The 22,642-nt window shown below is 34.0% G+C and overlaps 1 protein-coding gene across 2 annotated transcripts in view; it reads left to right on the forward strand.

Annotated features, from left to right (window-relative positions):
* KIFAP3 (kinesin associated protein 3) overlaps positions 1 to 22,642 on the forward strand; it is a 166,096-nt gene that overhangs the window by 70,109 nt on the left and 73,345 nt on the right. For both annotated transcript variants that reach the window (XM_060091281.1, XM_060091280.1), the window contains exon 11: positions 21,271 to 21,371. In XM_060091281.1, the coding sequence (XP_059947264.1) occupies positions 21,271 to 21,371 (101 nt within the window). The remainder of the gene's footprint in view (positions 1 to 21,270; positions 21,372 to 22,642) is intronic.

Genomic DNA, 22,642 nt, shown 5'->3' on the forward strand with positions numbered 1-22,642 from the left:
TGATGTTCTTGGAATTTCCATGCAGTAGAGAAATGAAGAAACTGAGTAGGAAGAGCAACTGAAAACTTTTCACTTCCTTTTCACTCATTCTTCCAAAGTCATGCTTTATTATTTTCTTTGAAATACTATGAATTCCTAGGGCATCAGATTTTGCTACACGAGGGAGAGTAAAGAGCTAGGATTATTCTAACCTTACGTTACATAGGTAGGAATGGATGATCTTAAAAGTTTCCACCTCTGTTCTTAGCTGATCTGTAAAAACTGATTGAAAGCAAAATAACTCTGTTGACATGTTTATGGTTAGCTTGCCTTAGTAACTTCTTGGCTTATCTTTCTATGGTAAGTAAAAGATGATGACTAAGTAGCATTCCTCATGAAAATATACATAAAAATTTTCGTGTAGAATAAATTGAAAAACATATGAAAAGATATTGTGATTTGAATAATTATTAAAAGCAGAGGAAGTTGGTAACGGCTCGGCTCTTTTGCTGTGTGAGGAACGAATATTCATTTATAAACTCATGAAAACTTTTCATCTATCTGAGAACTACTAAGTTGGCTCTAAAATCATTCCTGTTTAGGTAAAGATTTAGTATGCCATACTCTTCCCCCCGCCTCTCTTTTGTTGCCCACAAGCCACTGAATTTGAATTTAAGCAGTTTTTTTTTCAAATGTTCATTTTTCTTTTTTTTTAACATCTTTATTGGGGTATAACTGCTTTATAATGTTGTGTTAGTTTCTGCTTTATAACAAAGTGAATCAGCTATACATATACATATGTCCCCATATCTCTTCCCTCTTGTGTGTCCCTCTCATCCTCCCTATCCCACCCCTCTAGGTGGTCACAAAGCACCGAGCTTATCTCCCTGTGCTATGTGGCTGCTTCCCACTAGGTATCTATTTTACATTTGGTAGTGTATATATGTCCATGCCACTCTCTCACTTCGTCCCAACTTACCCTTCCCCCTCCCTGAGTCCTCAAGTCCATTCTCTGTGTCTGCATCTTTATTCTCTCCTGCCCCTAGGTTCTTCAGAACCACTTTTTTTTTAATTCCACATATATGTGTTAGCATACAGTATTTGTTTTTCTCATTCTGACTTACTTCACTCTCTATGACAGACTCTAGGTCCATCCACCTCACTGCAAATAACTCAATTTCATTTCTTTTTATGGCTGAGTAATATTCCATTGTATATATGTGCCACATCTTCTTTATGCATTCATCTGTCGATGGACACCTAGGTTGCTTCCATGTCCGGGGTATTGTAAATTGAGCTGCAGTGAACGTTGTGGTACATGACTCTTTTTGAATTATGGTTTTCTCAAGGTATATGCCCAGTAGTGGGATTGCTGGGTCATATTTTTTAAGGAACCTCCATACTGTTTTCCATAGTGGTTGTATTTACATTCCCACCAACAGTGCAGGAGGGTTCTCTTTTCTCCACACCCTCTCCAGCATTTATTTTTTGTAGGTTTTTTTGATGATGGTCATTCTGACTGGTGTGAGGTGATACCTCATTGTAGTTTTGATTTGCATTTCTTTAATGATTAGTGATGTAGAGTGTCCTTTCATGTGTTTGTTGGCAGTCTGTGTATCTTCTTTGGAGAAATGTCTATTTAGGTCTTCTGCCCATTTTTCGATTGGGTTGTTTGTTTTTTTTGATATTGAGCTGCATGAGCTGCTTGTAAATTTTGGAGATTAATCCTTTGTCAGTTGCTTCATTTGCAAATATTTTCTCCCATTCTGAGGGTTGTCTTTTTGTCTTGTTTATGGTTTCCTTTGCTGTGCAGAAGCTTTTAAGTTTCATTAGGTCTCATCTGTTTATTTTTGTTTTTATTTCCATTTCTCTAGGAGGTGGGTTAAAAAGGATCTTGCTGTGATTTATGTCATAGAGTGTTCTGCCTATTTTTCCTCTAAGAGTTTTATAGTGTCTGGCCTTACATTTAGGTCTTTAATCCATTTTGAGTTTATTTTTGTGTATGGTGTTAAGGAGTGTTCTAGCTTCATTCTTTTACATGTAGCTGTCCAGTTTTCCCAGCACCACTATTGAAGAGGCTGTCTTTTTTCCATTGTATATTCTTGCATCCTTTATCAAAAATAAGGTGACTATATGTGTGTGGGTTTATATCTGGACTTTCTATCCTGTTCCATTGATCTATATTTCTGTTTTGTGCCAGTACCATACTGTCTTGATTACTGTAGCTTTGTAATATAGTCTGAAGTCTGCGAGCCTTATTCTTGCAGCTTCATTTTTCTTTCTCAAGATTGCTGTGGCTATTTGGGGTTTGTTGTATTTCCATACAAACTGTGAAATTTTTTGTTCTAGTTCTATGAAAAATGCCACTGATAGTTTGATAGGGATTGCATTGAATCTGTAGATTGCTTTGGGTAGTAGAGTCATTTTCACAATGTTGATTCTTCCAATCCAAGAACATGGTATACCTTTCCATCTATTTATATCATCTTTAGTTTCTTTCACAGTGTCTTATAGTTTTCTGCATACAGGTCTTTTGTCTCCTTAGGTCGGTTTATTCCTAGGTATCTTATTCTTTTTGTTGCAGTGGTAAATGGCAGTGTTTCCTTAATTTCTCTTTCAGAGTTTTCATCCTTAGTGTATAAGAATGCAAGAGATTTCTGTGCATTAATTTTGTATCCTACTACTTTACCAAATTCATTGATTAGTTCCGGTAGTTTTCTGGTAGCATCTTTAGGATTCTCTATGTATAGTATCATGTCATATGCAAATAGTGACAGCTTTACATCTTCTTTTCCGATTTGGATTCCTTTTATTTCTTTTTCTTCTCTGATTGCTGTGGCTAAAACTTCCAAAACTATGTTGAATAATAGTGGTGAGAGTGGCCAACCTTGTCTTGTTCCTGATCTTAGTGGGAATGGTTTCAGTTTTTCACCATTGAGAACGATTTTGGCTGTGGGTTTGTCATATATTGCCTTTCCTTCTATGCCTACTTTCTCTAGGTTTTTTATCATAAATGGGTGTTGAATTTTGTCAAAAGCTTTTTCTGCATCTGTTGAGATGATCATATGGTTTTTGTCCTTCAATTTGTTGATATGGTGTATCACATTGATTGATTTGCATATATTAAAGAATCCTTGCATTCCTGGGATAAACCCCAGTTGATCATGGTGTATGATCCTTTTAACATGCTGTTGGATTCTGTTCGCTAGTATTTTGTTGAGGATTTTTACATCTATTTTCATCAGTGATATTGGCCTGTAATTTTCTTTCTTTGTGATATCTTTATCTGGTTTTGGTATCAGGGTGATGGTGGCCTCATAGAATGAGTTTGGGAGTGTTCCTCCCTCTGCTATATTTTGGAAGAGTTTGAGAAGGATGGGTGTTAGCTCTTGTCTAAATGTTTGATAGAATTCGCCTGTGAAGCCCTCTGGTCCTAGGCTTTTGTTTGTTGGAAGATTTTTAATCACAGTCTCAATTTCAGTGCTTGTGATTGGTCTGTTTATATTTTCTATTTGTTTGTGTTTCAGTCTCAGAAGGTTGTGCTTTTCTAAGGATTTGTCCATTTCTTCCAGGTTGTCCATTTTATTGGCATACAGTTAGTTGTAGTAATCTCTCATGATCCTTTGTATTTCTGCAGTGTCAGTTGTTACTTCTTTTTCATTTCTAATTCTGTTGATTTGAGTCTTCTCCCTTTTTTTCTTGATGAGTCTGGCTAATGGTTTATCAATTTTGTTTATCTTCTCAAAGAACCAGCTTTTAGTTTTATTGATCTTTGCTATCAAATATTCATATGTTTTTTGCTTGATAACTTTATTTCCTCCTTTGCCTTCCACTTACACATCATGGAAGCAATGACAATCATGTGTAGTAAACAAAAGAGAATAACTTCTGATATTCCAGGATCAAGGAAAGGGAGAAAATGTACATACTGAAGAGAAATTAAAATATACTAGAACAGTGCCTTCCAACTTCTATAAAATTCTTCAAAATATCTACACATGTTCAGAATACCTACAAGTATTTCACATGCTTTTTATTTAATTATTTAATGCCACTGTTATTTTCAATTTTTTTCATTTAAATTATGGGTTATATAAGCTTATGTAGGCCCTTTTATAATGTGAGCCTATGGGGGAAAAAATGCTCCAAATTCCAAGTTACTGATTCAGTATGAACTTTTGGAACATAACCATTTTGTAAACTTCAGAATTGTTACTATTTTATTAAGTCCTCAAAATGGCCCTTTTATCCATCACTTCCCAGAAAAATCTATTTATTAAATGTATTAGTCAGGAGGACACGCTTATGATTATTAATAAACAACCCTAATATCTCAGTAGCTTAAAATAGATAAAGTTTTATTTTTTGCTCATATTTATGTCCACTATAGGTAAGTAGAAACTGCTGGTTCATGTTAGCATCAGTCAAGGACCCACTAACAAAGCCTTCAGGTCACCTTGGCATTGGGGAAGGGAAGACAGAGAAAATGGAGAATTGCAAACTTAAAGGGTTCCACTTTGATGTAACAAATATCATTTTTGTTTACATTTCCATTGATAAAGCAAATCACATAGCCATGTAGAACTTTAAGGCGGGTAGGCAAATGCCTGGAAGGATTAGAAGTGGAACATTGGTAAGCATGCAGCCTAATGATCCTGAAAGATATTTTTAAATTTTTCTGCATTTTAGCTGGGTTTCCAGGATTACCAGAATCTCTTAAAGAGTACATCCTGATACATTATTGCAAATATTACTGTATGTAGTATACCTTGCCACTGTAGTGGCACAGAGCACATTGAATAAAAGCTAGAATGCTGGAGCCAGACTATATTGAATATTGGCTTTATCAGTTACTAGCTATATGATATTGTACAAATTACTTAACCCATATGTCAGTTTTCTCATCTCCAGTATATAGGTAATAATGGTCCATATTAATAGGGAAGGGTTAAATGATATAATGCAGTAAATATTAGTGAATATAATAATATTATAAGTGAAATTAATGTAAATATATGTAGAACACAAATAATTGTTATCCAGAAATGGGCCTTTTTTGATAAGTATGTTTTCCAGGCATATATCATTAAGGGTATTTAATCATTTTGTATTTTAAAATTGATTACATTGTTCTTTTCTTAAATATTTTCTTAAGTTTACCTTAATACATAAACATAATTTAAATTTTTATTGAGAAGCAGTATAATGTTGTAGGGGTTAAAACCATGGGCTTTGGAGCCAGAGTGCCTGGCTCAAGTGCTATATAAGTAATTGCTATTTTTTTCATTATCATTGATTCAAATTTGTAATTCTGAAGATAATTTATTATACAGGGCTATAAATATTACTATGCTCAAGTACTTCCCCTTGCTAAATGGCCCCAGAATGCCATGTATTTTTAATTTTTATATACAGTTTTTCTGTTTTCCTCACTTGTCCTTGGCTGTCACTTCTCATTTCTTTTGTACCAGCAGCAATTCCATGGCAGCAATTTTCCTTTCCTCTAATGATATATTTCTAATCTCCTGTGGTCTTGGAAACCGACAACTGAACTTATTTGAAATGTGTATTTTGTTAAAAATGAAATTCCAAATGAATGCCCAAAGGGTTCTCTTCCTAGTAACATTTATTGCATGGACCTTGTAACATTTCTTTTGACTGTGAGGGACCTATTTTGTTTGATTGTACTCTTTGCTGTGTTCAGAGAAATTGTATGTAGTGTATACTAAATGATTTCCTGATAAGTGATTAATAGAATGGTTATTTTTACATTTGTTAATGTATATGTTATATGTGTGGAAAATTAAATCAACTCCTAACACAATAAACTAAACTTCTCAATTGAGTAGTTCAAGATATATTTAATATCTCTCATTTTTGGCCACTACAATTATATAGAAGTTGGAGTTATAGAGAGCATAGATTTTAAAGGCATAGGAAATAATTCATCTAGAGCAGTGCCTTTCAAATATCTTTTACCCCAGACTGTAGTATTATATTGTACATTGCAAACCAGTACTCACATGTGTATGTGTGTATATTAATATACACTATATTTTGTGATATATATTATACACTGTTTAATATATGTAATTTTTTTAAACGTTCATGAAGCACTATTTTGCCATTTCTATGTGCAATGCACTATATTTTCTATTTTTTCTATTCTCTTTAAATTCTACTTATGACTTAATCATTGATTTTACATCCTCTGATTTGATGTTCAGTTAGAAAACTGAAATAGAGGAAGTGATTAGATGTCTTTTCCTTCAAATCTTCAAAAATATCACTGTCTCTTTTGGATTTTTAATGTGTTGAACAGTAGATAATCTAAATTATCTAGGTTGCTCCTTGGCTAGTACTTGGAATGATTCCGTGGAAGTGAAATTTTTTTTGAAAGAGAAAAAATAACCTTCTGTAAATCAAATATTTAGAGAATTTGAGGTACATTTTCTTCACTGTAGTTATGGAGAAGGAATTAAAGAGCATGTAGTTTATAATAAGACTGGTCAGTTTGCTTTTTTCATTAGATAAAAATTATTTGTTCATTATATGTTCACGTTGACAAATGAATTTAAAATTACCCATTTATATATAGAAATCATTTAATTTTTAAAAGATGCAAAAAATGTAGAAGCTCTTTTGTAGAGCTATACATCTGGTAGAACTTTTCAGGAGTGATTTTTAAGGGATGCTGTTTCAACTGGAAATGCTATCAGATATTAAGTAGGTTTTCTTTATTATTATTTGGGGACGCCATAACTGAAAAATCTTTTTATTCTTAATAATAAATTATTTTAACTAGAATATAATGAATCATGAATATTTCAGGCTGTAATAAAGCTATGCTATATGAACATTTAATCCCCTTCCCTTGTGTCCTGAAACATTTAACTAGTACATTGCGACCCCTGCTGTTGTGAGAATTGCCAAATAACTGGAAAAAAAATATGTACTTGAGGAAGGTTTTGCGATTTGAATAATTATTAAAGGTAAAGAAGTTATGTTATAGCTCAGCTCTTTTGCCATGTGAGGCTCTGAACAGAACCAAGTATTGTAGTTCAACAACTAAAAATTATATTGATATTGTTTTATCATATGAGTATTTCACTTAGAAATTTTGAATTTAGCTTTTCCCTTTAACATCAGGGACACATAAAGGGATTAATAAGGAATTTTAGAAATCATCATTTAAAATGTTCTTTCTCAACTTATTCTGAAATTAATTTGCTTGAATAGTTTTGATCTTTTCCTGGGCATAGAGAAAGAAGGCATTATTTCCCCAAATATTTCAAAATTTTTTCTTGCGTCCTTGGAAAACCTTACATCTAAAGGTTATAAAAGCTTATATCTAAATTCCTTTGTTTTTATTTTCCTAAATACCACCAAAATTGTTCATTTCTTATTTCATTTTTTGATATGTTATTTTCCTAAGATTTCATAAAGATCTTAATTTAAACTTATCTCTGCTTAGTTCAGTATCAATTTATAATCTTTTCAGTACTATTAATCCCTGTACGTAACATAGTTTCTCATGCTTAGTAACTTTATGTTACCATCTGGGAGACCTATCATAGCCAATGGTTTCATCAATTGTGATTATTTGCAAATTGAATTGGACCTACGAAGTTTGGCTTTACTTATGTAATTGTTAGACAGTTTGTTCAGGTTTTTTATGATATTGAGTTAACTTTTTAAAGTGTTCAAAGATTTTTTGGCTCATCTAGGAATCAGATCATTAAAAAAATATTCCCTTGTCATAAGTTCTTAAACCGTTTGACATTGATATGTCTCAAGAGTGCTTCCTTATGTCAGAATATCCTGGGTTGGGAGATGGCAAGGAAATTCCTTGTCGTAGTGTATTCTTCAGTTCCCTGGAGAATGCACTGACAGTGTTTCAAAAGTAACTTGAAAAACTAAATTTTCTTAGCTTTCTGTCGGATGCAACCAGGCAAATAATGTTTTTCTTATTTGCCTCTCAGTTGCTTTGGCTTGGATGTTTCATATGCTGAGTATTGTTTAATGTGCTTGGGGATGATGTTAGCACAGAAGCAAAAGCATAAAAATACAACTGAAGTGTATTCTTTGGAAGATCGTAGTTCAGCATGACATCGCTTCGTGCATAAAACTTAAACATCACAGAGACAGTGTATTACAGGGTCCATACTTAATAATTTTATTAAAAAACTGCCAAATTTCACTGATGAACTCTTTGGGACAATTTTGAGTTAATTGACACTGTTTTTCTTCCCGCTTTGTGAATGACATTGATATGTATTTTAAATTGAGTGATGTCTGAGTTTTCATGTCAGCCTTTCAGTTTTTAACTTGATTTTCAAAGGAATTTAAACTCACGGGAATAAACCTTACAAAATATAGAGGTCTTATCCTATAAACATGAATTTTTGGATTTGTTAAAACAAAAATAGAATAGGCACAACAACCTAATGGTTAGGCAGATTAGGTAGCTACCTGTAAATTATAGACAATCACCACTTTCCACACTTTCTCTGCTGTTTTATAAGTTCCCTGTTTATTAGGTGATTGTTGTAATTCAATGATTAGTGCATCGGTTTTCAAACTTTTGGTCTCTGGACATTTTAATACTCTTAACAATAACTGAGGACCCCCAGAGATTTTTTGTTTATGCAGAGTTATATTTATGGATATTTATTGTATTCAAAAATAAAATTGAAAAAGTGTTACATATTTATTTTAAAATAACCTACTACATGTTAACATAAATATTTTTATGAAAAATAACTCTTTTCTAAAACAAAACAAAAATTACTGAGAGGAGTGGACATAATTTTACTTCTGCAAATCTCTTTATAGTCAGACTTAATAGACAACAGCTGGCTCTCATATCTCCCTCAACAGTATGCTGTGAAATCATATGTCATATATGTCACGTATATTATGTCATGTAGCCTCTTATGAAATAATGAGAGTAAAAAAATTAAAATAATATGATTGTTATAAAAATGGTGTGACTTTGTGGATCCCCTTTTGGGGTCCTCAAACCACATTTTGAAAACCAATGAATTAGAGCATTCTTTTAAAGCTTTTAATTCCCATTAAATGCAAACACTTCTGGCAGTAACAATACATCAGGAGTCTCAAACTAGCAGGTTAAATGTAGCTAGAAGGCATGTTTGGTTTTCCCAAAATATATTTTCTTAATTTTATATTTGGATTTCTAGGCAAGACCCAAACACTCCCATTTCCATAGGATAATCCTTATTTTCTCCTATACTTAGACATTTAGTTATATTTCTTTCCTTGCCCTTTGGACCACTCACATATTAGTAAGAATCATTTTTACCAATTTCTTTGGTGCTTCGTGAAGGGAGTTGGGGGATGGATGTCATTGGGTAGGAAAATGGAGATGGAAGACCCTGAGCACAGAGGGACAGAAACATACAGAAAATTCTGGATAATCAGTACTAGACCTTTAATGCTGCCCAGCAGTCATACTACATTTTCTTTGTCTAGTCATTCTCCCACTCTTTTAGGTGAGAATTTCATTCCTCTACTTTCTCCTTCTAAATCCAACACCTTATCCTCATCCTCATCACCTTGTTTTGCTTCCTGTTTCACTGAGAAAATAGAAGCAGTCAGAAAAGAATTTCCATGAGTTTCTGTTGCCACACTTACCCTCCTGCCTGCATCTGTGTATCTACTTTGCTTCTACTCTTACCATAAGCCATGCTCCCTCTCTATTTCATTCTCTCGCCTACTCAAGATTCTTGCTCCAGCAGTTCTCCTCTCTGTTCCACATCATTACTTTTTCCCTCTCTATTAGATCATTCCTGTTGACATACAAATATACTATTATTTCATCCATCTTAATAAAGATTCTTCTTGACTCTTCACTCTTTTACCTTTAGCTGTCGTCTCATTTCTTTTCTTCCCTATCTGTGTAAATTTTGATTCCTTTACATTTGGGAGTTGTGAATCTATGCTAATTTGCTGACACTAATTTTATTGGTTATGGCAGACAAAGTAGGATTCCTAGATTCAGTAGCACATTGTCATGCCTGTTTCATAATTCCACATGAATCATTTCAAAATGGATCCAAATGTTAGACCATATTCTCTTCAATGGAAGGTAAATTAGAGTTTCTAAGGTGCTCAAAATGGATATAAATTTTTCTACATTCTGTGAGTAGATCCAGAATGGTTTTGAGAGTAAGAATGGCACCTGATTCATCTTGATCTAGATTACATTAGGTAATCTGGGTTTCAGGGCATTTTCCAAGGCTGTAGAAAGATTTTATCAACATGTAGGGAGTCAGACCAGGTCAAGAGTTAAGTGATAAATGTTTGATTTCTTCCGGTTGAGACGTCTGATTTCCCTTATTGTTGGATACTGCCAGAGTAGATACTGTTAGACTCTAAACTTTGATCACTTAAAAATTAAGGGTTATTTTCTGTGACCATTCTGTCATATGTCCTTAAAAGAAAATTGAAAAAGTTAAGTTCTGAACACCTTTGAAATTCCCCCATAATGTTAAATTTACTTTTTTCATCATATATTAATGACTTAATTTATAATTTTTAAAGTATCATAAAATGAAGACATAAAGCTTGTCTTTATTTTTTAAAGAGAATAATGTTTTCTAAATGACCTTTTCTGACTTATTAAAAACTGGAAATGGTCAAAATATTTTCTAGTTAGGAGGTATTTTCCATTTTTGAAAAACTAAGTTGCGTTTATGATGATTTCTTTAAGAAACCTAAAGTAGATTTTTTTTTAATAACTTCATTTGGCCTGTTTATTACAAAACTGTTATGGAATTTCACACATCTATTTCAGTACACAGCTCGTCATAGACTACTGCACTGTTTCTCATTTTAATAGGTCTCATTTATCCTATAAATAAACCTACATTTTCTTACCTGATCAAGTGAGCAAACAATAGGGGTCAGATGTGGCAAACACTTTAACAAAAAGCATATGTCTGGCCGTCAGGGTGAAGTAGAGTCGTATCAAGATTGCTTGAAGTTATTAATGGCAGTAAAATTTATGCTTCCTCCTGTTTTCCCAATTAAATCAAGAAGCCTTTTTTCTTCGGATTCTTCTATCACCAGCTGGTTCCAATACTCTGTGTGTGAATATTGCCTGGGGTCCCTCCATTTCTAGGTGGTAAAAGCTGACCAAAGCACATTAAGTCAATGATGTGGACCTGGAGGCTAGAAAGCAGCCATTGTTAAGGGCTTTATTTTGGCCCTTACCGTTTTGTACTACAAGTATGCATATTTTATAGGGTGTATTATAAATAAGTTGTTGTAGTATGCTCTGGATAAAAGAACACTACAGACAAGGTAGTAAAATAATTGAAACATGTTGAAAATATTTTAAAAATAAACTACATGGCGAAATGTACAGTTGTACATACTAAAAGAGAGTGAAATATATCAAAAGTGCTGAATGTTAGAGTACTTATTTCATGAATACGTCTTAACGTGACAAAGCTACTAAGCTTAATGGTAGATGTACAATTTCAGTTTCTTATAGTTTTTAAATTAAGTAATTTAGCCCAAGAAACATTTATCCATGAACCACTGTATCACAAAACTATTGTTATGTTTGTTTTCATACTGATTATTGTAACCTATAAATTCTGACATTTTTCCCCCTGAACTCACAGTTAAAAAACCGTTGGCTTTTATCTATTCATTTCAAATCTCTGTTAGATTTGACTGAACAAATCCATTCTAGAAGAGAGTAGAGTTGCAATCTTAAAAATTGGTCTCTCCAAATTCAAGTTTTAACTAAGGCTATCTATCTAGTCATGCTGGTTATGTATCTGCAGTATGTGCGCTAATAAGTTAAACATAAAGTGATATGGAAACGTGTACAAAAGATCATCTAATCTACCTGCAGTATATTTTTAGTGTATTTCAGTATAGTCAATATATGTGTTCAATAATTGTTGCAATTATCTTTTAAGTGGTGGTTTTGCCTGTGGCATTCTCACTACAGTGATAGAGCTTTAAAGGTTCCAACTCTACAGTAAACTTAAAGGCAGTTGTGATTTTTGAAATATGTTGTACTCACATAGACTTTCTAGGGGTAATTTATCACCTTAATGCTGCTCTATTCTAATATAGGGGTGCTTATATCCCCACTTCTCTTATCTTTTCATGGACCCTTTGTGACTTCGAAGGGAGTTTTCTACTTTGAACAAAGACATGGAGTGCAGAAGGGAATGAGAATCTGGCTAATAATGTGACCCATAATTTGTGTTCTCACTCTGCTTTTACAAAGTATTGGTCTGGGTCTACTGCAGCAGCAGAAATTTGGCTTTGAGTTCTGGTGTTCAGAACTCATATTTCTGCTTGACTGAACTGTGGATGGAAAATCCCAAGTATCTTACAAAATTAGTAGCTAAATGGTGTTTTTACTAATCACTTCAGAGATGGAAAAAACTGAAGACATTTTAAAAGTCAAAACCCATCAGCATGTGTTTCCCCTTTAATTGGCAGAAAATCGATCGTGAGAGCAACCCAGAGAGCTGACTTTTTTTCTCCTTCATTTGCTCCAGCTGAACTACAGCTGCAAATTTCTTTAAAAAGAAAAAAAAAATCTTGAACGTATAAGTGCAATAATTCCCACAAAATCAGTTGCTGGAGTTAATGACCAGTTTGTTAAGGCATTAACTGCCCTCAGCTGGGAATGACCAGTTCTGAGGGGAATGGCGGCACAACTGCTAAGATAATTCAATAACACGTTCAAATAATGATCCAGCTAATTAACAGTGAATTTCTGTGGAAATCCTATCGAAGTACTTATGGCCTCTGTATTTAATAGCCGGTGAGTTCATCATGATTCATGTTTATTACCATAAATACCAAAGGAATCATAATGACTAGGCCATTTTATTTTCACCGTGGCCTTATTACTTGAACAGATCTGACTAAGCCACCTATAGTCGTTAAGGACCTAGTTCTCAAAATAATCAGTCTTTTCACTGCTTGGCTCAAAATTCACAGAGCCTTTGGTGCTATGCCAGCATAGCGACTATTGGCAGACTGTTTTAACTTGGGATGCCATTAGGGAATAATTGATGTCTGTAAGTCATAAAGGAGCCCTTTTGAAATGTCTGCCATTGGTATGATGTGGAGAAATCATAGTTGGTTAGCTGGAGTTTATGGTTCTTCATCATGAATTCTTATGGGAAAATCATAACTCCCGGCCCCAAATTCGTTTAGGATATGCAAGATTTTTTTTTGAGTTTTATTTTTTAAGAACTCAGATATCCAATGAATGAAGAAGACTATTATTAGCTTATAATAAGGGATAAGCTTTAATTTTACTTGGACCATTTAATCTCTTAATTTCTGTTTATTGCTGTGTGATCTTTAAATTAGTCTTTTTTTATCTTTATTGGAGTATAATTGCTTTACAATGGTGTGTTAGTTTCTGCTTTATAACTAAGTGAATCAGTTATACACATACATATGTTCCCATATCTCTTCCCTCTTGCGTCTCCCTCCCTCCCACCCTCCCTATCCCACCCCTCTAGGTGGTCACAAAGCACCGAGCTGATCTCCCTGTGCTGTGCGGCTGCTTCCCGCTAGCTATCTATTTTATGTTTGGTAGTGTATATATGTCCATGCCTCTCTCTCGTTTTGTCACAGCTTACCCTTCCCCCTCCCCATATCCTCAAGTCCATTCTCTAGTAGGTCTGTGTCTTTATTCCTGTCTTACCCCTAGGTTCTTCATGACATTTTTTTTCTTAAATTCCATATATATGTGTTAGCATACAGTATTTGTCTTTCTCTTTCTGACTTACTTCACTCTGTATGACAGACTCTAGGTCCATCCACCTCATTACAAATAGCTCAATTTCGTTTCTTTTTATGGCTGAGTGATATTCCATTGTATATATGTGCCACATCTTCTTTATCCATTCATTGGATGATGGACACTTAGGTTGTTTCCATCTCTGGGCTATTGTAAATAGAGCTGCAATGGACATTTTGGTACATGACTCTTTTTGAATTATGGTTTTCTCAGGGTATATATGCCCAGTAGTGGGACTGCTGGGTCATATGGTACTTCTATTTGTAGTTTTTTAAGGAACCTTTAAGTAATAATAAATGTTGGCTGCCAGAAAGCCTCTACTTTCTGTGTGCAGCTGTGTTTGAAGAGATGAATTTAGGTTATTTCCAGACATCTTCCCCCTCCAGGTATTCACTTTTCTCCTACAATATTTTGTCCTTTTGCTGTAGCTGTCAGATATCTGCTAGATACCATAAAGTTATAGGCTGTGTTTTTATCAAGCAATTAATCACTTGTATAATCATTTATGATTCAATGAATATGATACCTGTGGTTTATATACTATAATCTTCCTTCGTACATTGCAGTTCTTTAGAGGAGATTGGAAATATGTGATTTGAAGCAATAAGATATGAATTAGAATCATCAAGGTAACATATGGGTAACAACCATTTATAAAATATTTCCATCTTTTTTTCTGAATAAAAAAACAAGCGTCATCTTGTATCTTTTTTCATTCCCTAAATAAATACAAAGTGAGAAGCAAATCAATTTTATAGATATTTGTAAATCAATTGATTGAATTCTAGGGAACCTTTACCCAGATAAAATCTAGAAGACATATCAGCAACTTGGGTTATGTAGACCTCTGAGTACAATATTGTAGTCCCTTATGTCTGTCATCACCTCCTTTCACACTTTCCTCAAGGGAAGAAAAAAATCTCTGGTCATATTCCAGTTTCTTTTGTTTGGTTGTGCTCAGCTCAAACAAATGGGGAAACACCTGTATGTTTTATTTGCCTGAGACATGAAACTTAAAGGTAAATGAAGTAATATAGCTAATAGTGAGGTTTGTCTTCTGGGTTCTCAGACTTCTCTCTCTGTGTCCTTTCATCATTTTGTACCCCGTCGCCTCCACAACTCTTCCCCACTCTAGGAGTGAAATTAAGTTTTGTTACAGACAAGGCAGCATGAAAGAAGGAAGAGAGGTTCACAGTGTGTTTGTGGTAGTGGTGGTGGAGGAACACATACTGATGACAATAATCTATCCTTTGATTATTTTCTTTTCCCAATGTTTGTTCTGATTAAGGGATTTATAACCCTATGAGACTGATGAAGGGTCCTTATCAGATACTGGTCACTGAGTGGAGCCTTGAGGGATGAGGTGACTCTCCTAAGCCCGTACTTTGGGTATAGCAGAGCTTTATAGGAAAGTGACTAGGGACAAGTGGCTCAACCATAGGCTCAGAATATACCTGTGAACCCTGTCTAGCTCATCTCAGAGGAATTTTGGCTGCCTCTTAAACCTACATTACCTCTATGGTCAAATCTTGAGAATAGAAACCACAAAGACAACATATATAATAGGGGAACGTGAAAATAGTGTTCTATTGGTAAAACAGAAAAGTGTTATTATCAACATAATAATACTAAGAAATGACATTTATTGATTCAGTTTATTGTGTGTCAGACTCAGTACTAATTGTTTTACCAGGATTCTTTCACCTAATCTTCACATAACAACTCTTTGAGATAGGTACAGTTGTTATTCCAGTTTCACAGATGAAGAAACTGAAGCACAGAGAATTTAAATAACACTTAAAAGGCCATTTATGCTAGTAAGTGGCAGAGCCACAAATTGAACCTAAGCAGTCTGCCTCCAGAGCCTGAGATTTGAACCACAGCATTTTATTGCCTCTGTTTACCACTCTAACTTTTAAGCTTCTAGCACCTTGTTTTTCTCATAAAATCAAACACTGCTTGATAGCAGTTCTTGTCCAATTCAGTGAGTGAGTTTCAGAACTGCTATAGGTCTAGTCCCCCAAACTGCTTGGGGGATAACGCAATTTGTGCCTGTCAAGATCTTTCATCCGTTGGAACCTATTGCATCTGGGCACAGGTACTCTGATAAGTAACTGATTGTTTTTCTTCATTTCATCTCCCCTCTTCTCCTCTTCTACCATCTTCTCACCTCTTTCTCCATAGAGTCCCTTCTTAACTGCATTTCCTTCCAGTGCTGTGCCACTAAGGAATGATGATAATAATTTATGTTTATTTGACATTATTTCACCCTTCCTGCTGCTTCCTGGAAGGCCTAGTAGAGAGTACATGCACACAGGCTTTGTAGTCTGACCTAGGTTTGAATCTCAGATTCACGAGCTGTGTTTCCTTTTGAAGGATTCATAACCTTAATGAATGTCATTGCCTCACATCCAGATCAAAGATAATACCTACCTCTTCCATTGTTATAAGGGTTAAATGAGAAAATACATGCTTAACATACAAGAGGAACTATCAGTTTGCTTAACTCTTTCTCTCTTCCCTTCTCTCAAAGAATTGTAGTTATAAAAAGACTGGCTATCCACGAATCTTTCGGGATAGCCTTGTAATCCTTGAATTTCTGTTTCTTCAGTCCTTTAGTTTTAGCACATTTTTGGGGCATGATAATCATTTTAGGTAAAGATTATGGGAAATTGGGCATATGTTCAGAGACTTTTTTTTAAATCAAGCTTTATTTTCTAGAGCAATTTAAGGTTCATAGCAAAATTGAGCAGAAAGGACATTAATTTCCCATATACTTCCTGCCTGCCCCCCCAGCCTCCCACCTTTTTTAAAATTAATTTTTATTGGAGTATAGTTGTTTTACATAGGTTTTTAAATAGAAGATCACAGATAAAGAATTAGGAAGGTACGGGAGAACTGCAAGGATCTTTCACCTTTGTCCATGAGTATGGGGAGAGAAGGAGAAAGAGAAAGCACACAAGAGCAGAATTAGAACTGGCAGTAGAATGATTCATCCTACTTTTTGAAACTAGATATTTAGTTTTTCTGTGGAAAAAGAAAGTAATATAAATTATTGTTGAATCTGAGATGTTTCTTGCATATGTTATTCATCTACTTTTTAAAAATTATTGTGATTTTAGGACTTTTCTCTAGACTTTCTATTCTGTCACATATCCTTTATCCTGAGTTATCCTTTGGAAGTAATATAGATATATAATCATATATATATATATATATATATATATATATATATATATATGTGTGTGTGTGTGTGTGTGTGTGTGTGTGTGTGTGTATGTAATTTGCTCTAGAAGGACCTTCCTTGTTATTCTCTTTATGGGGTACAGATCTCTTAAAGGTGAATATTTCTTTCCTCTCACGTTACATGAATTGATGTACCACTTTAGAACATTGCGTTTTAGAATCCTTTCACTGATAACCAGCAGTAGACAGACAATCCTCAAACATAGAATAGTGTCCTTTTTCATTCTTCGCTCCACGCTGAATTTTAAAGTCTGATTATTTACTTTGATGTTAAAAAATCTTTTATATTGGATATTGATTTCTCTGTTTCTTCTACCATTTATTTAGTAAGTTGTGTGACTTGGAATCCTACTTTTCAGTGAATCCATTACATAGAGAAAATATTTTCAAATAATATTTTGAAAAAATTAAGTAGGACTAGAACCTAGCCACAGCTGAACAACATATAGAAAGAAACTGTAATAGCAGGGAAAGAGAGACTGTGCCTTCAGAATATGAGTTTGCTGTAGGAACTTACTTGAAAAGATTTTAAAATACCTCAGTCCCTGGAGAAAAACTAAATACTGTGAAGTATAATCTGACCAAACCCCTAAGGGATACTTTCCTCTCTGCAGAATAAAGTTGGAATTTTTCATTTTTAATCTACGTATCATGCAAACCTATGCAAAGATTTATTTTCCTATGGCAAGTGTGTTTTATACTAGAATAAGTATAAATGAATGCCTTCAGCGGTGTAAAAATGTGATTTATTAAAACCTATGAGTCTTTTCTATTTAGATTGCTCTGATCCCAAGGGCAAAATACTGGGGCTGGGAACACCCAGTTAGTCTCTACTTTTCTCTTTTTTGGAGTAATTTCAGTTTTTGCATTACGTTTTCCTCCAGATGTAGTTCCTGCATATGTTGTATTCTGAGTGGTTAAGTTAGTGAATTCATAGATTTTTAGTTAAGATGAAAATGTTTACTAGTATGTATTCATCTGACGAACATATGCTAGATTTTATTGTTTTTGTTTTATGCCAAGAAGTCATTTTTACATTGATACTGAAAGCCATAGGAAATAGGCTTTAGCCAAACAATTTAAAAAGATGCAAAAGTCTTGATTTTTAAAAATTCTGTTTTTAAAATGTGTTTTATTCTATCATATATCAGTGTATTTCAGTCTTTTATACCTGATAATAATATCTTACTTGAAAAACTGTTTTACCTTATGATATAAAAATGTTTGAGAGATACTGTAATATACCTCTGGTGTATATAACTTCCCTTCTGGTGAAAATTCTGAAGTCAGAGAAACCTGTGTTTAAAGCCCTGTTCACCCACTTACAGGGCTGTGTAGGAAGTATTTATTTTCCTCCAAGTGTTAAGTTCCTCATCTGAAACATAAGGATGATAAAATTTATTTCACAGATTATTTTGAAGACTCACATTGTTCTTCCTTACCATATGAAATATTTTTTATTTAACATATAAGCTCCAGGAAAGCAAGAGGCTAGAGAGAGGGTCACTATATGTTTTTAAAAAACACCTGGAAACTTAAAACACTTTTGTGTCAAATCTGAAAATCTTGTAGAACTAGTAATTTCTGTCTTTGACTAAACGTGCTTATTTTTTCAGTTTTAGCCTCTGATTTTTTAAACATAATATTGTTTTTTTTTCCAGCTTTATTGAGATCTAACTGACATATAACAGTATGTAAGTTTAAGGTGGACTTGATACATGTATATATTGCAAAATATATAAGGTTAGATATAGGGGTAGTTAACTATAAAAGTTACCACTTTAAGATTAGTTACCACATCCATCACCTCACATAATTACTTTTTTTCTGGTTGTAAGAACTTTTTTTTTTTTTTTTTTTTTTTTTTTTGCGGTATGCGGGCCTCTCACTGTCGCGGCCTCTCCTGCTGCGGAGCACAGGCTCTGGACGCGCAGGCCCAGCGGCCATGGCTCACGGGCCCAGCCGCTCCGCGGCACATGGGATCCTCCCAGACCGGGGCACGAACCCATATCCCCTGCATCGGCAGGCGGACTCTCAACCACTGCGCCACCAGGGAGGCCCAAGAACTTTTAAGATTTACTCTCTTAGCAACTTTCAAATGTACAATACAGTATGTTAACTATAGTCACCAGGCTTTTTAGATATTAAAAATAGAATCAATCAGCAGGTATTTATTGAGAAACTTCCATATGCTATACTAAGCCTATAAGAATACCAAGGTATGTCCCCTAAGAATTTCTCACCACCTCATAAAGAGATAACCTAATATCTGAAAAAGTCAATAAGAATATAAAATAGTATTTTTTAAAAACACGAAGTATTTTAGTAATTTTATACTATGGTAGACACAAGAATAAAGGTGCTGAATTTATCCTCCACGTCACAATATATTTAAAATTTTCTTGATATGTTATTTATCAACTAAATTTATGTATATCCTTGATTTTGTTTTAAAACTCCAAATATCTCCAAGGATTTCTCATAGCACAAATTTTTAAAAAAACTATTGTTTTTTGGATAAAACTTTTTAGCTAAACTTTTCTAGCTCAAGTTTTGTCACTGACTTTGAGATCATAAATAGATCCTTAAAATATGGTCTGTCTGAAAGCATGTAGAAGGACTACATGACATATTAAAGTCCCATTTTATTTTTCAAATCTATGATATATCATTCACTTTTCTTTTTTCAGTGTCAAGGTGTACGAAACTAGAATAATCTTACCTCAGAAGTTCTGAGACAATCCTTAGACTATGCTTATTATCTCTACCCTTTAGCATTTTATAGTCATGTATTTTTTTTCCATCTTTATTGGAGTATAATTGCTTTACAATGTTGTGTTAGTTTCTACTGTACAACAAAGTGAATCAGCTATATGTATACATATACCCCCATATCCCTTCCCTCTTGAACCTCCCTCCCACCCTCCCTATCCCACCCCTATAGGTGGTCACAAAGCTGATCTCCCTGTGCTATGGAGCAGCTTCCCACTAGCTATCTATTTTACATTTGGTAGTGTATATGTGTCCATGCCACTCTCTCACTTAGCCCCAGCTTCCCCTTCCCACCCCTGTGTCTTTATTCCTGCCCTGCCACTAGGTTCATCAGTACCATTTTTTTAGATTCCATATATATGCTTTAGCATACGGTATTTGTTTTTCTCTTTGTGACTTACTTCACTCTGTATGACAGACTCTAGGTCCATCCACCTCATTACAAATAACTCAGTTTCGTTACTTTTTGTAGTGGAGTAATATTCCATTGTATATATGTGCCACATCTTCTTTATCCATTCATCTGTCGATGGACACTTAGGCTGCTTCCACATCCTGGCTATTGTAAATAGTGCTGCAGTGAACATTGGGGTACATGTATCTTTTTGAATGATGGTTTTCTCAGGGTATATGCCCAGTAGTGAGATTGCTGGGTCATATGGGTCAAACTATTTTTAGTTTTTTAGTTTTTTAAGGAACCTCCATACTGTTTTCCATAGTGGTTATATCAATTTACATTCCCACCAACAGTGCAGGAGGGTTCTCTTTTCTCCACACCCTCTCCAGCATTTATTGTTTGTAGATTTTTTTGATGATGGCCAGGCCATTCTGAGTGGTGTGTGAGGTGATACCTCATTGTGGTTTTGATTTGCATTTCTCTAATGATTAGTGATGTTGAGCATCTTTTCATGTGTTTTTTGGAAATCTGTATGTCTTCTTTTGGACATGTATTTTTTTTTAATGTAGCAAATACTATTCTACTTCATTTATTATTTGTTATTTTTCCAGTTTCTGATTCATAAAAATTAAATATACTTTTTGTTTACTATTTCTTATACATTATCACTGTCAATGAAATGTTTTTATCACATATTTTGATAAAACAGTAAGGATGGGGAGGCCAGTGGCCAAATCTACTTTTTAGTGGGCTACCGGGAACAATTAATTCTTTGGTTTGTGGTTAATTTTTTCAAAAGTATACCTTGTAAAATACACATAATCTCTTGGAACTTAGTGATATTTCAGAGATAGTGTGCTCCAAACTTTGGAATTGAAATAGGGAGGTCAAAATATTTTCTAAATTAGGGTTATATAGTGATTTTTTTTGATTCAGTAGCTTAAAAGTTGTAATGCATTAATTTGAGTGTGTTATACAAAAAATAATAATTTCTTTGTGGTCATTCCATGCCATGCATGGCATAATATAAAATCTCACCATATCCATGATTTCTTATTTCCAGGCAATGAAAACTACAAACAAATAGCAATGTGTGTTCTTTACCACATAAGCATGGATGACCGCTTTAAATCAATGTTTGCATACACTGACTGTATACCACAAGTAAGTGCTTTAAGTGTTTTTTTAAAAAGGCATTCAAAAAATATGTTTTTTACTTTCTTCCCTTGATTTGCCTGATAGGTTTTTTCTTTAAAAATCCCCTCTTAAAAATAATATATAGTTGTTATATACAATCTGGAAAGTACAGAACATTATAAAAATGAAAGTAACTTTCTGTTATCCCAAACCCAGAGATAACCATTTAAAATTTTGGTACATTTTCTTCTACATAGTTAAAAAAATACTGTATTGGGATTATATGCCATATGTAGTTATATATTGCTTTTTAACTTAATATATCGTTAAGTACCCTCCCATGTCACTGAACATTCTTCAAAAATTATTCATAATAGTTGTATACTATTTTATTGCATAAGTGTACCATAATTTAAATATTGTTAAATTGTTTATTTAGGTTTTCTTCCAGTTTATCACATAAAAACTGATGTAAGTAAAAGTATGTAAACAAATGAAATAATGTGGAATAAATATCATAGTATGTAAAAGCTTAACCACATCTCAATTTTTTCTTTAGTTTAAATTCCTAAAAGTAGAATTACTAGGTCAAAAGGTATTTTGTGTATTTGACACAATATGGCCAAATTACCTTCTAAGAAGACGTGAGTTGATTTTTTTCCAACTGTCACTTCACTTTGTTTTTTTTGTTTGTTTTTGGGCTTTTTTCTTGATTAGTAGCTTTTATAATGTATCTTTTTTTTCAATTTTTTTAATTTTTTAATTTTTTATATTAGTTTCTGCTTTATAACAAAGTGAATCAGTTATACACATACATATGTTCCCATATCCCTTCCCTCTTGCATCTCCCTCCCTCCCACCCTCCCTATCCCACCCCTCCAGGCGGTCACAAAGCACTGAGCTGATCTCCCTGTGCTGTGCGGCTGCTTCCCACTAGCTATCTACCTTATGTTTGGTAGTGTATATATGTCCATGCCTCTCTCTCGCTTTGTCACAGCTTACCCTTCCCCCTCCCCATATCCTCAAGTCCATTCTCAAGTAGGTCTGTGTCTTTATTCCTGTTTTACCCCTAGGTTCTTCATGACATTTGTTTTTTTTCTTAAATTCCATATATATGTGTTAGCATACGGTATTGTCACTTCACTTTGAACAGCACTGGATACTATCATTTCTCTAAAAATGGAGTGTCTCTATTTCTTTTTATTTGCATTTTATTTGTATTTCTGTGGATATTGGTGAGGTTGAACATTTTTCACATGCTTATTGTCGATATTATGTTATAAATCATTCATGTCCCT

Source organism: Mesoplodon densirostris, chromosome 2 (genome assembly GCF_025265405.1).
Source record: "Mesoplodon densirostris isolate mMesDen1 chromosome 2, mMesDen1 primary haplotype, whole genome shotgun sequence".
Taxonomy (NCBI): domain Eukaryota; kingdom Metazoa; phylum Chordata; class Mammalia; order Artiodactyla; family Ziphiidae; genus Mesoplodon; species Mesoplodon densirostris.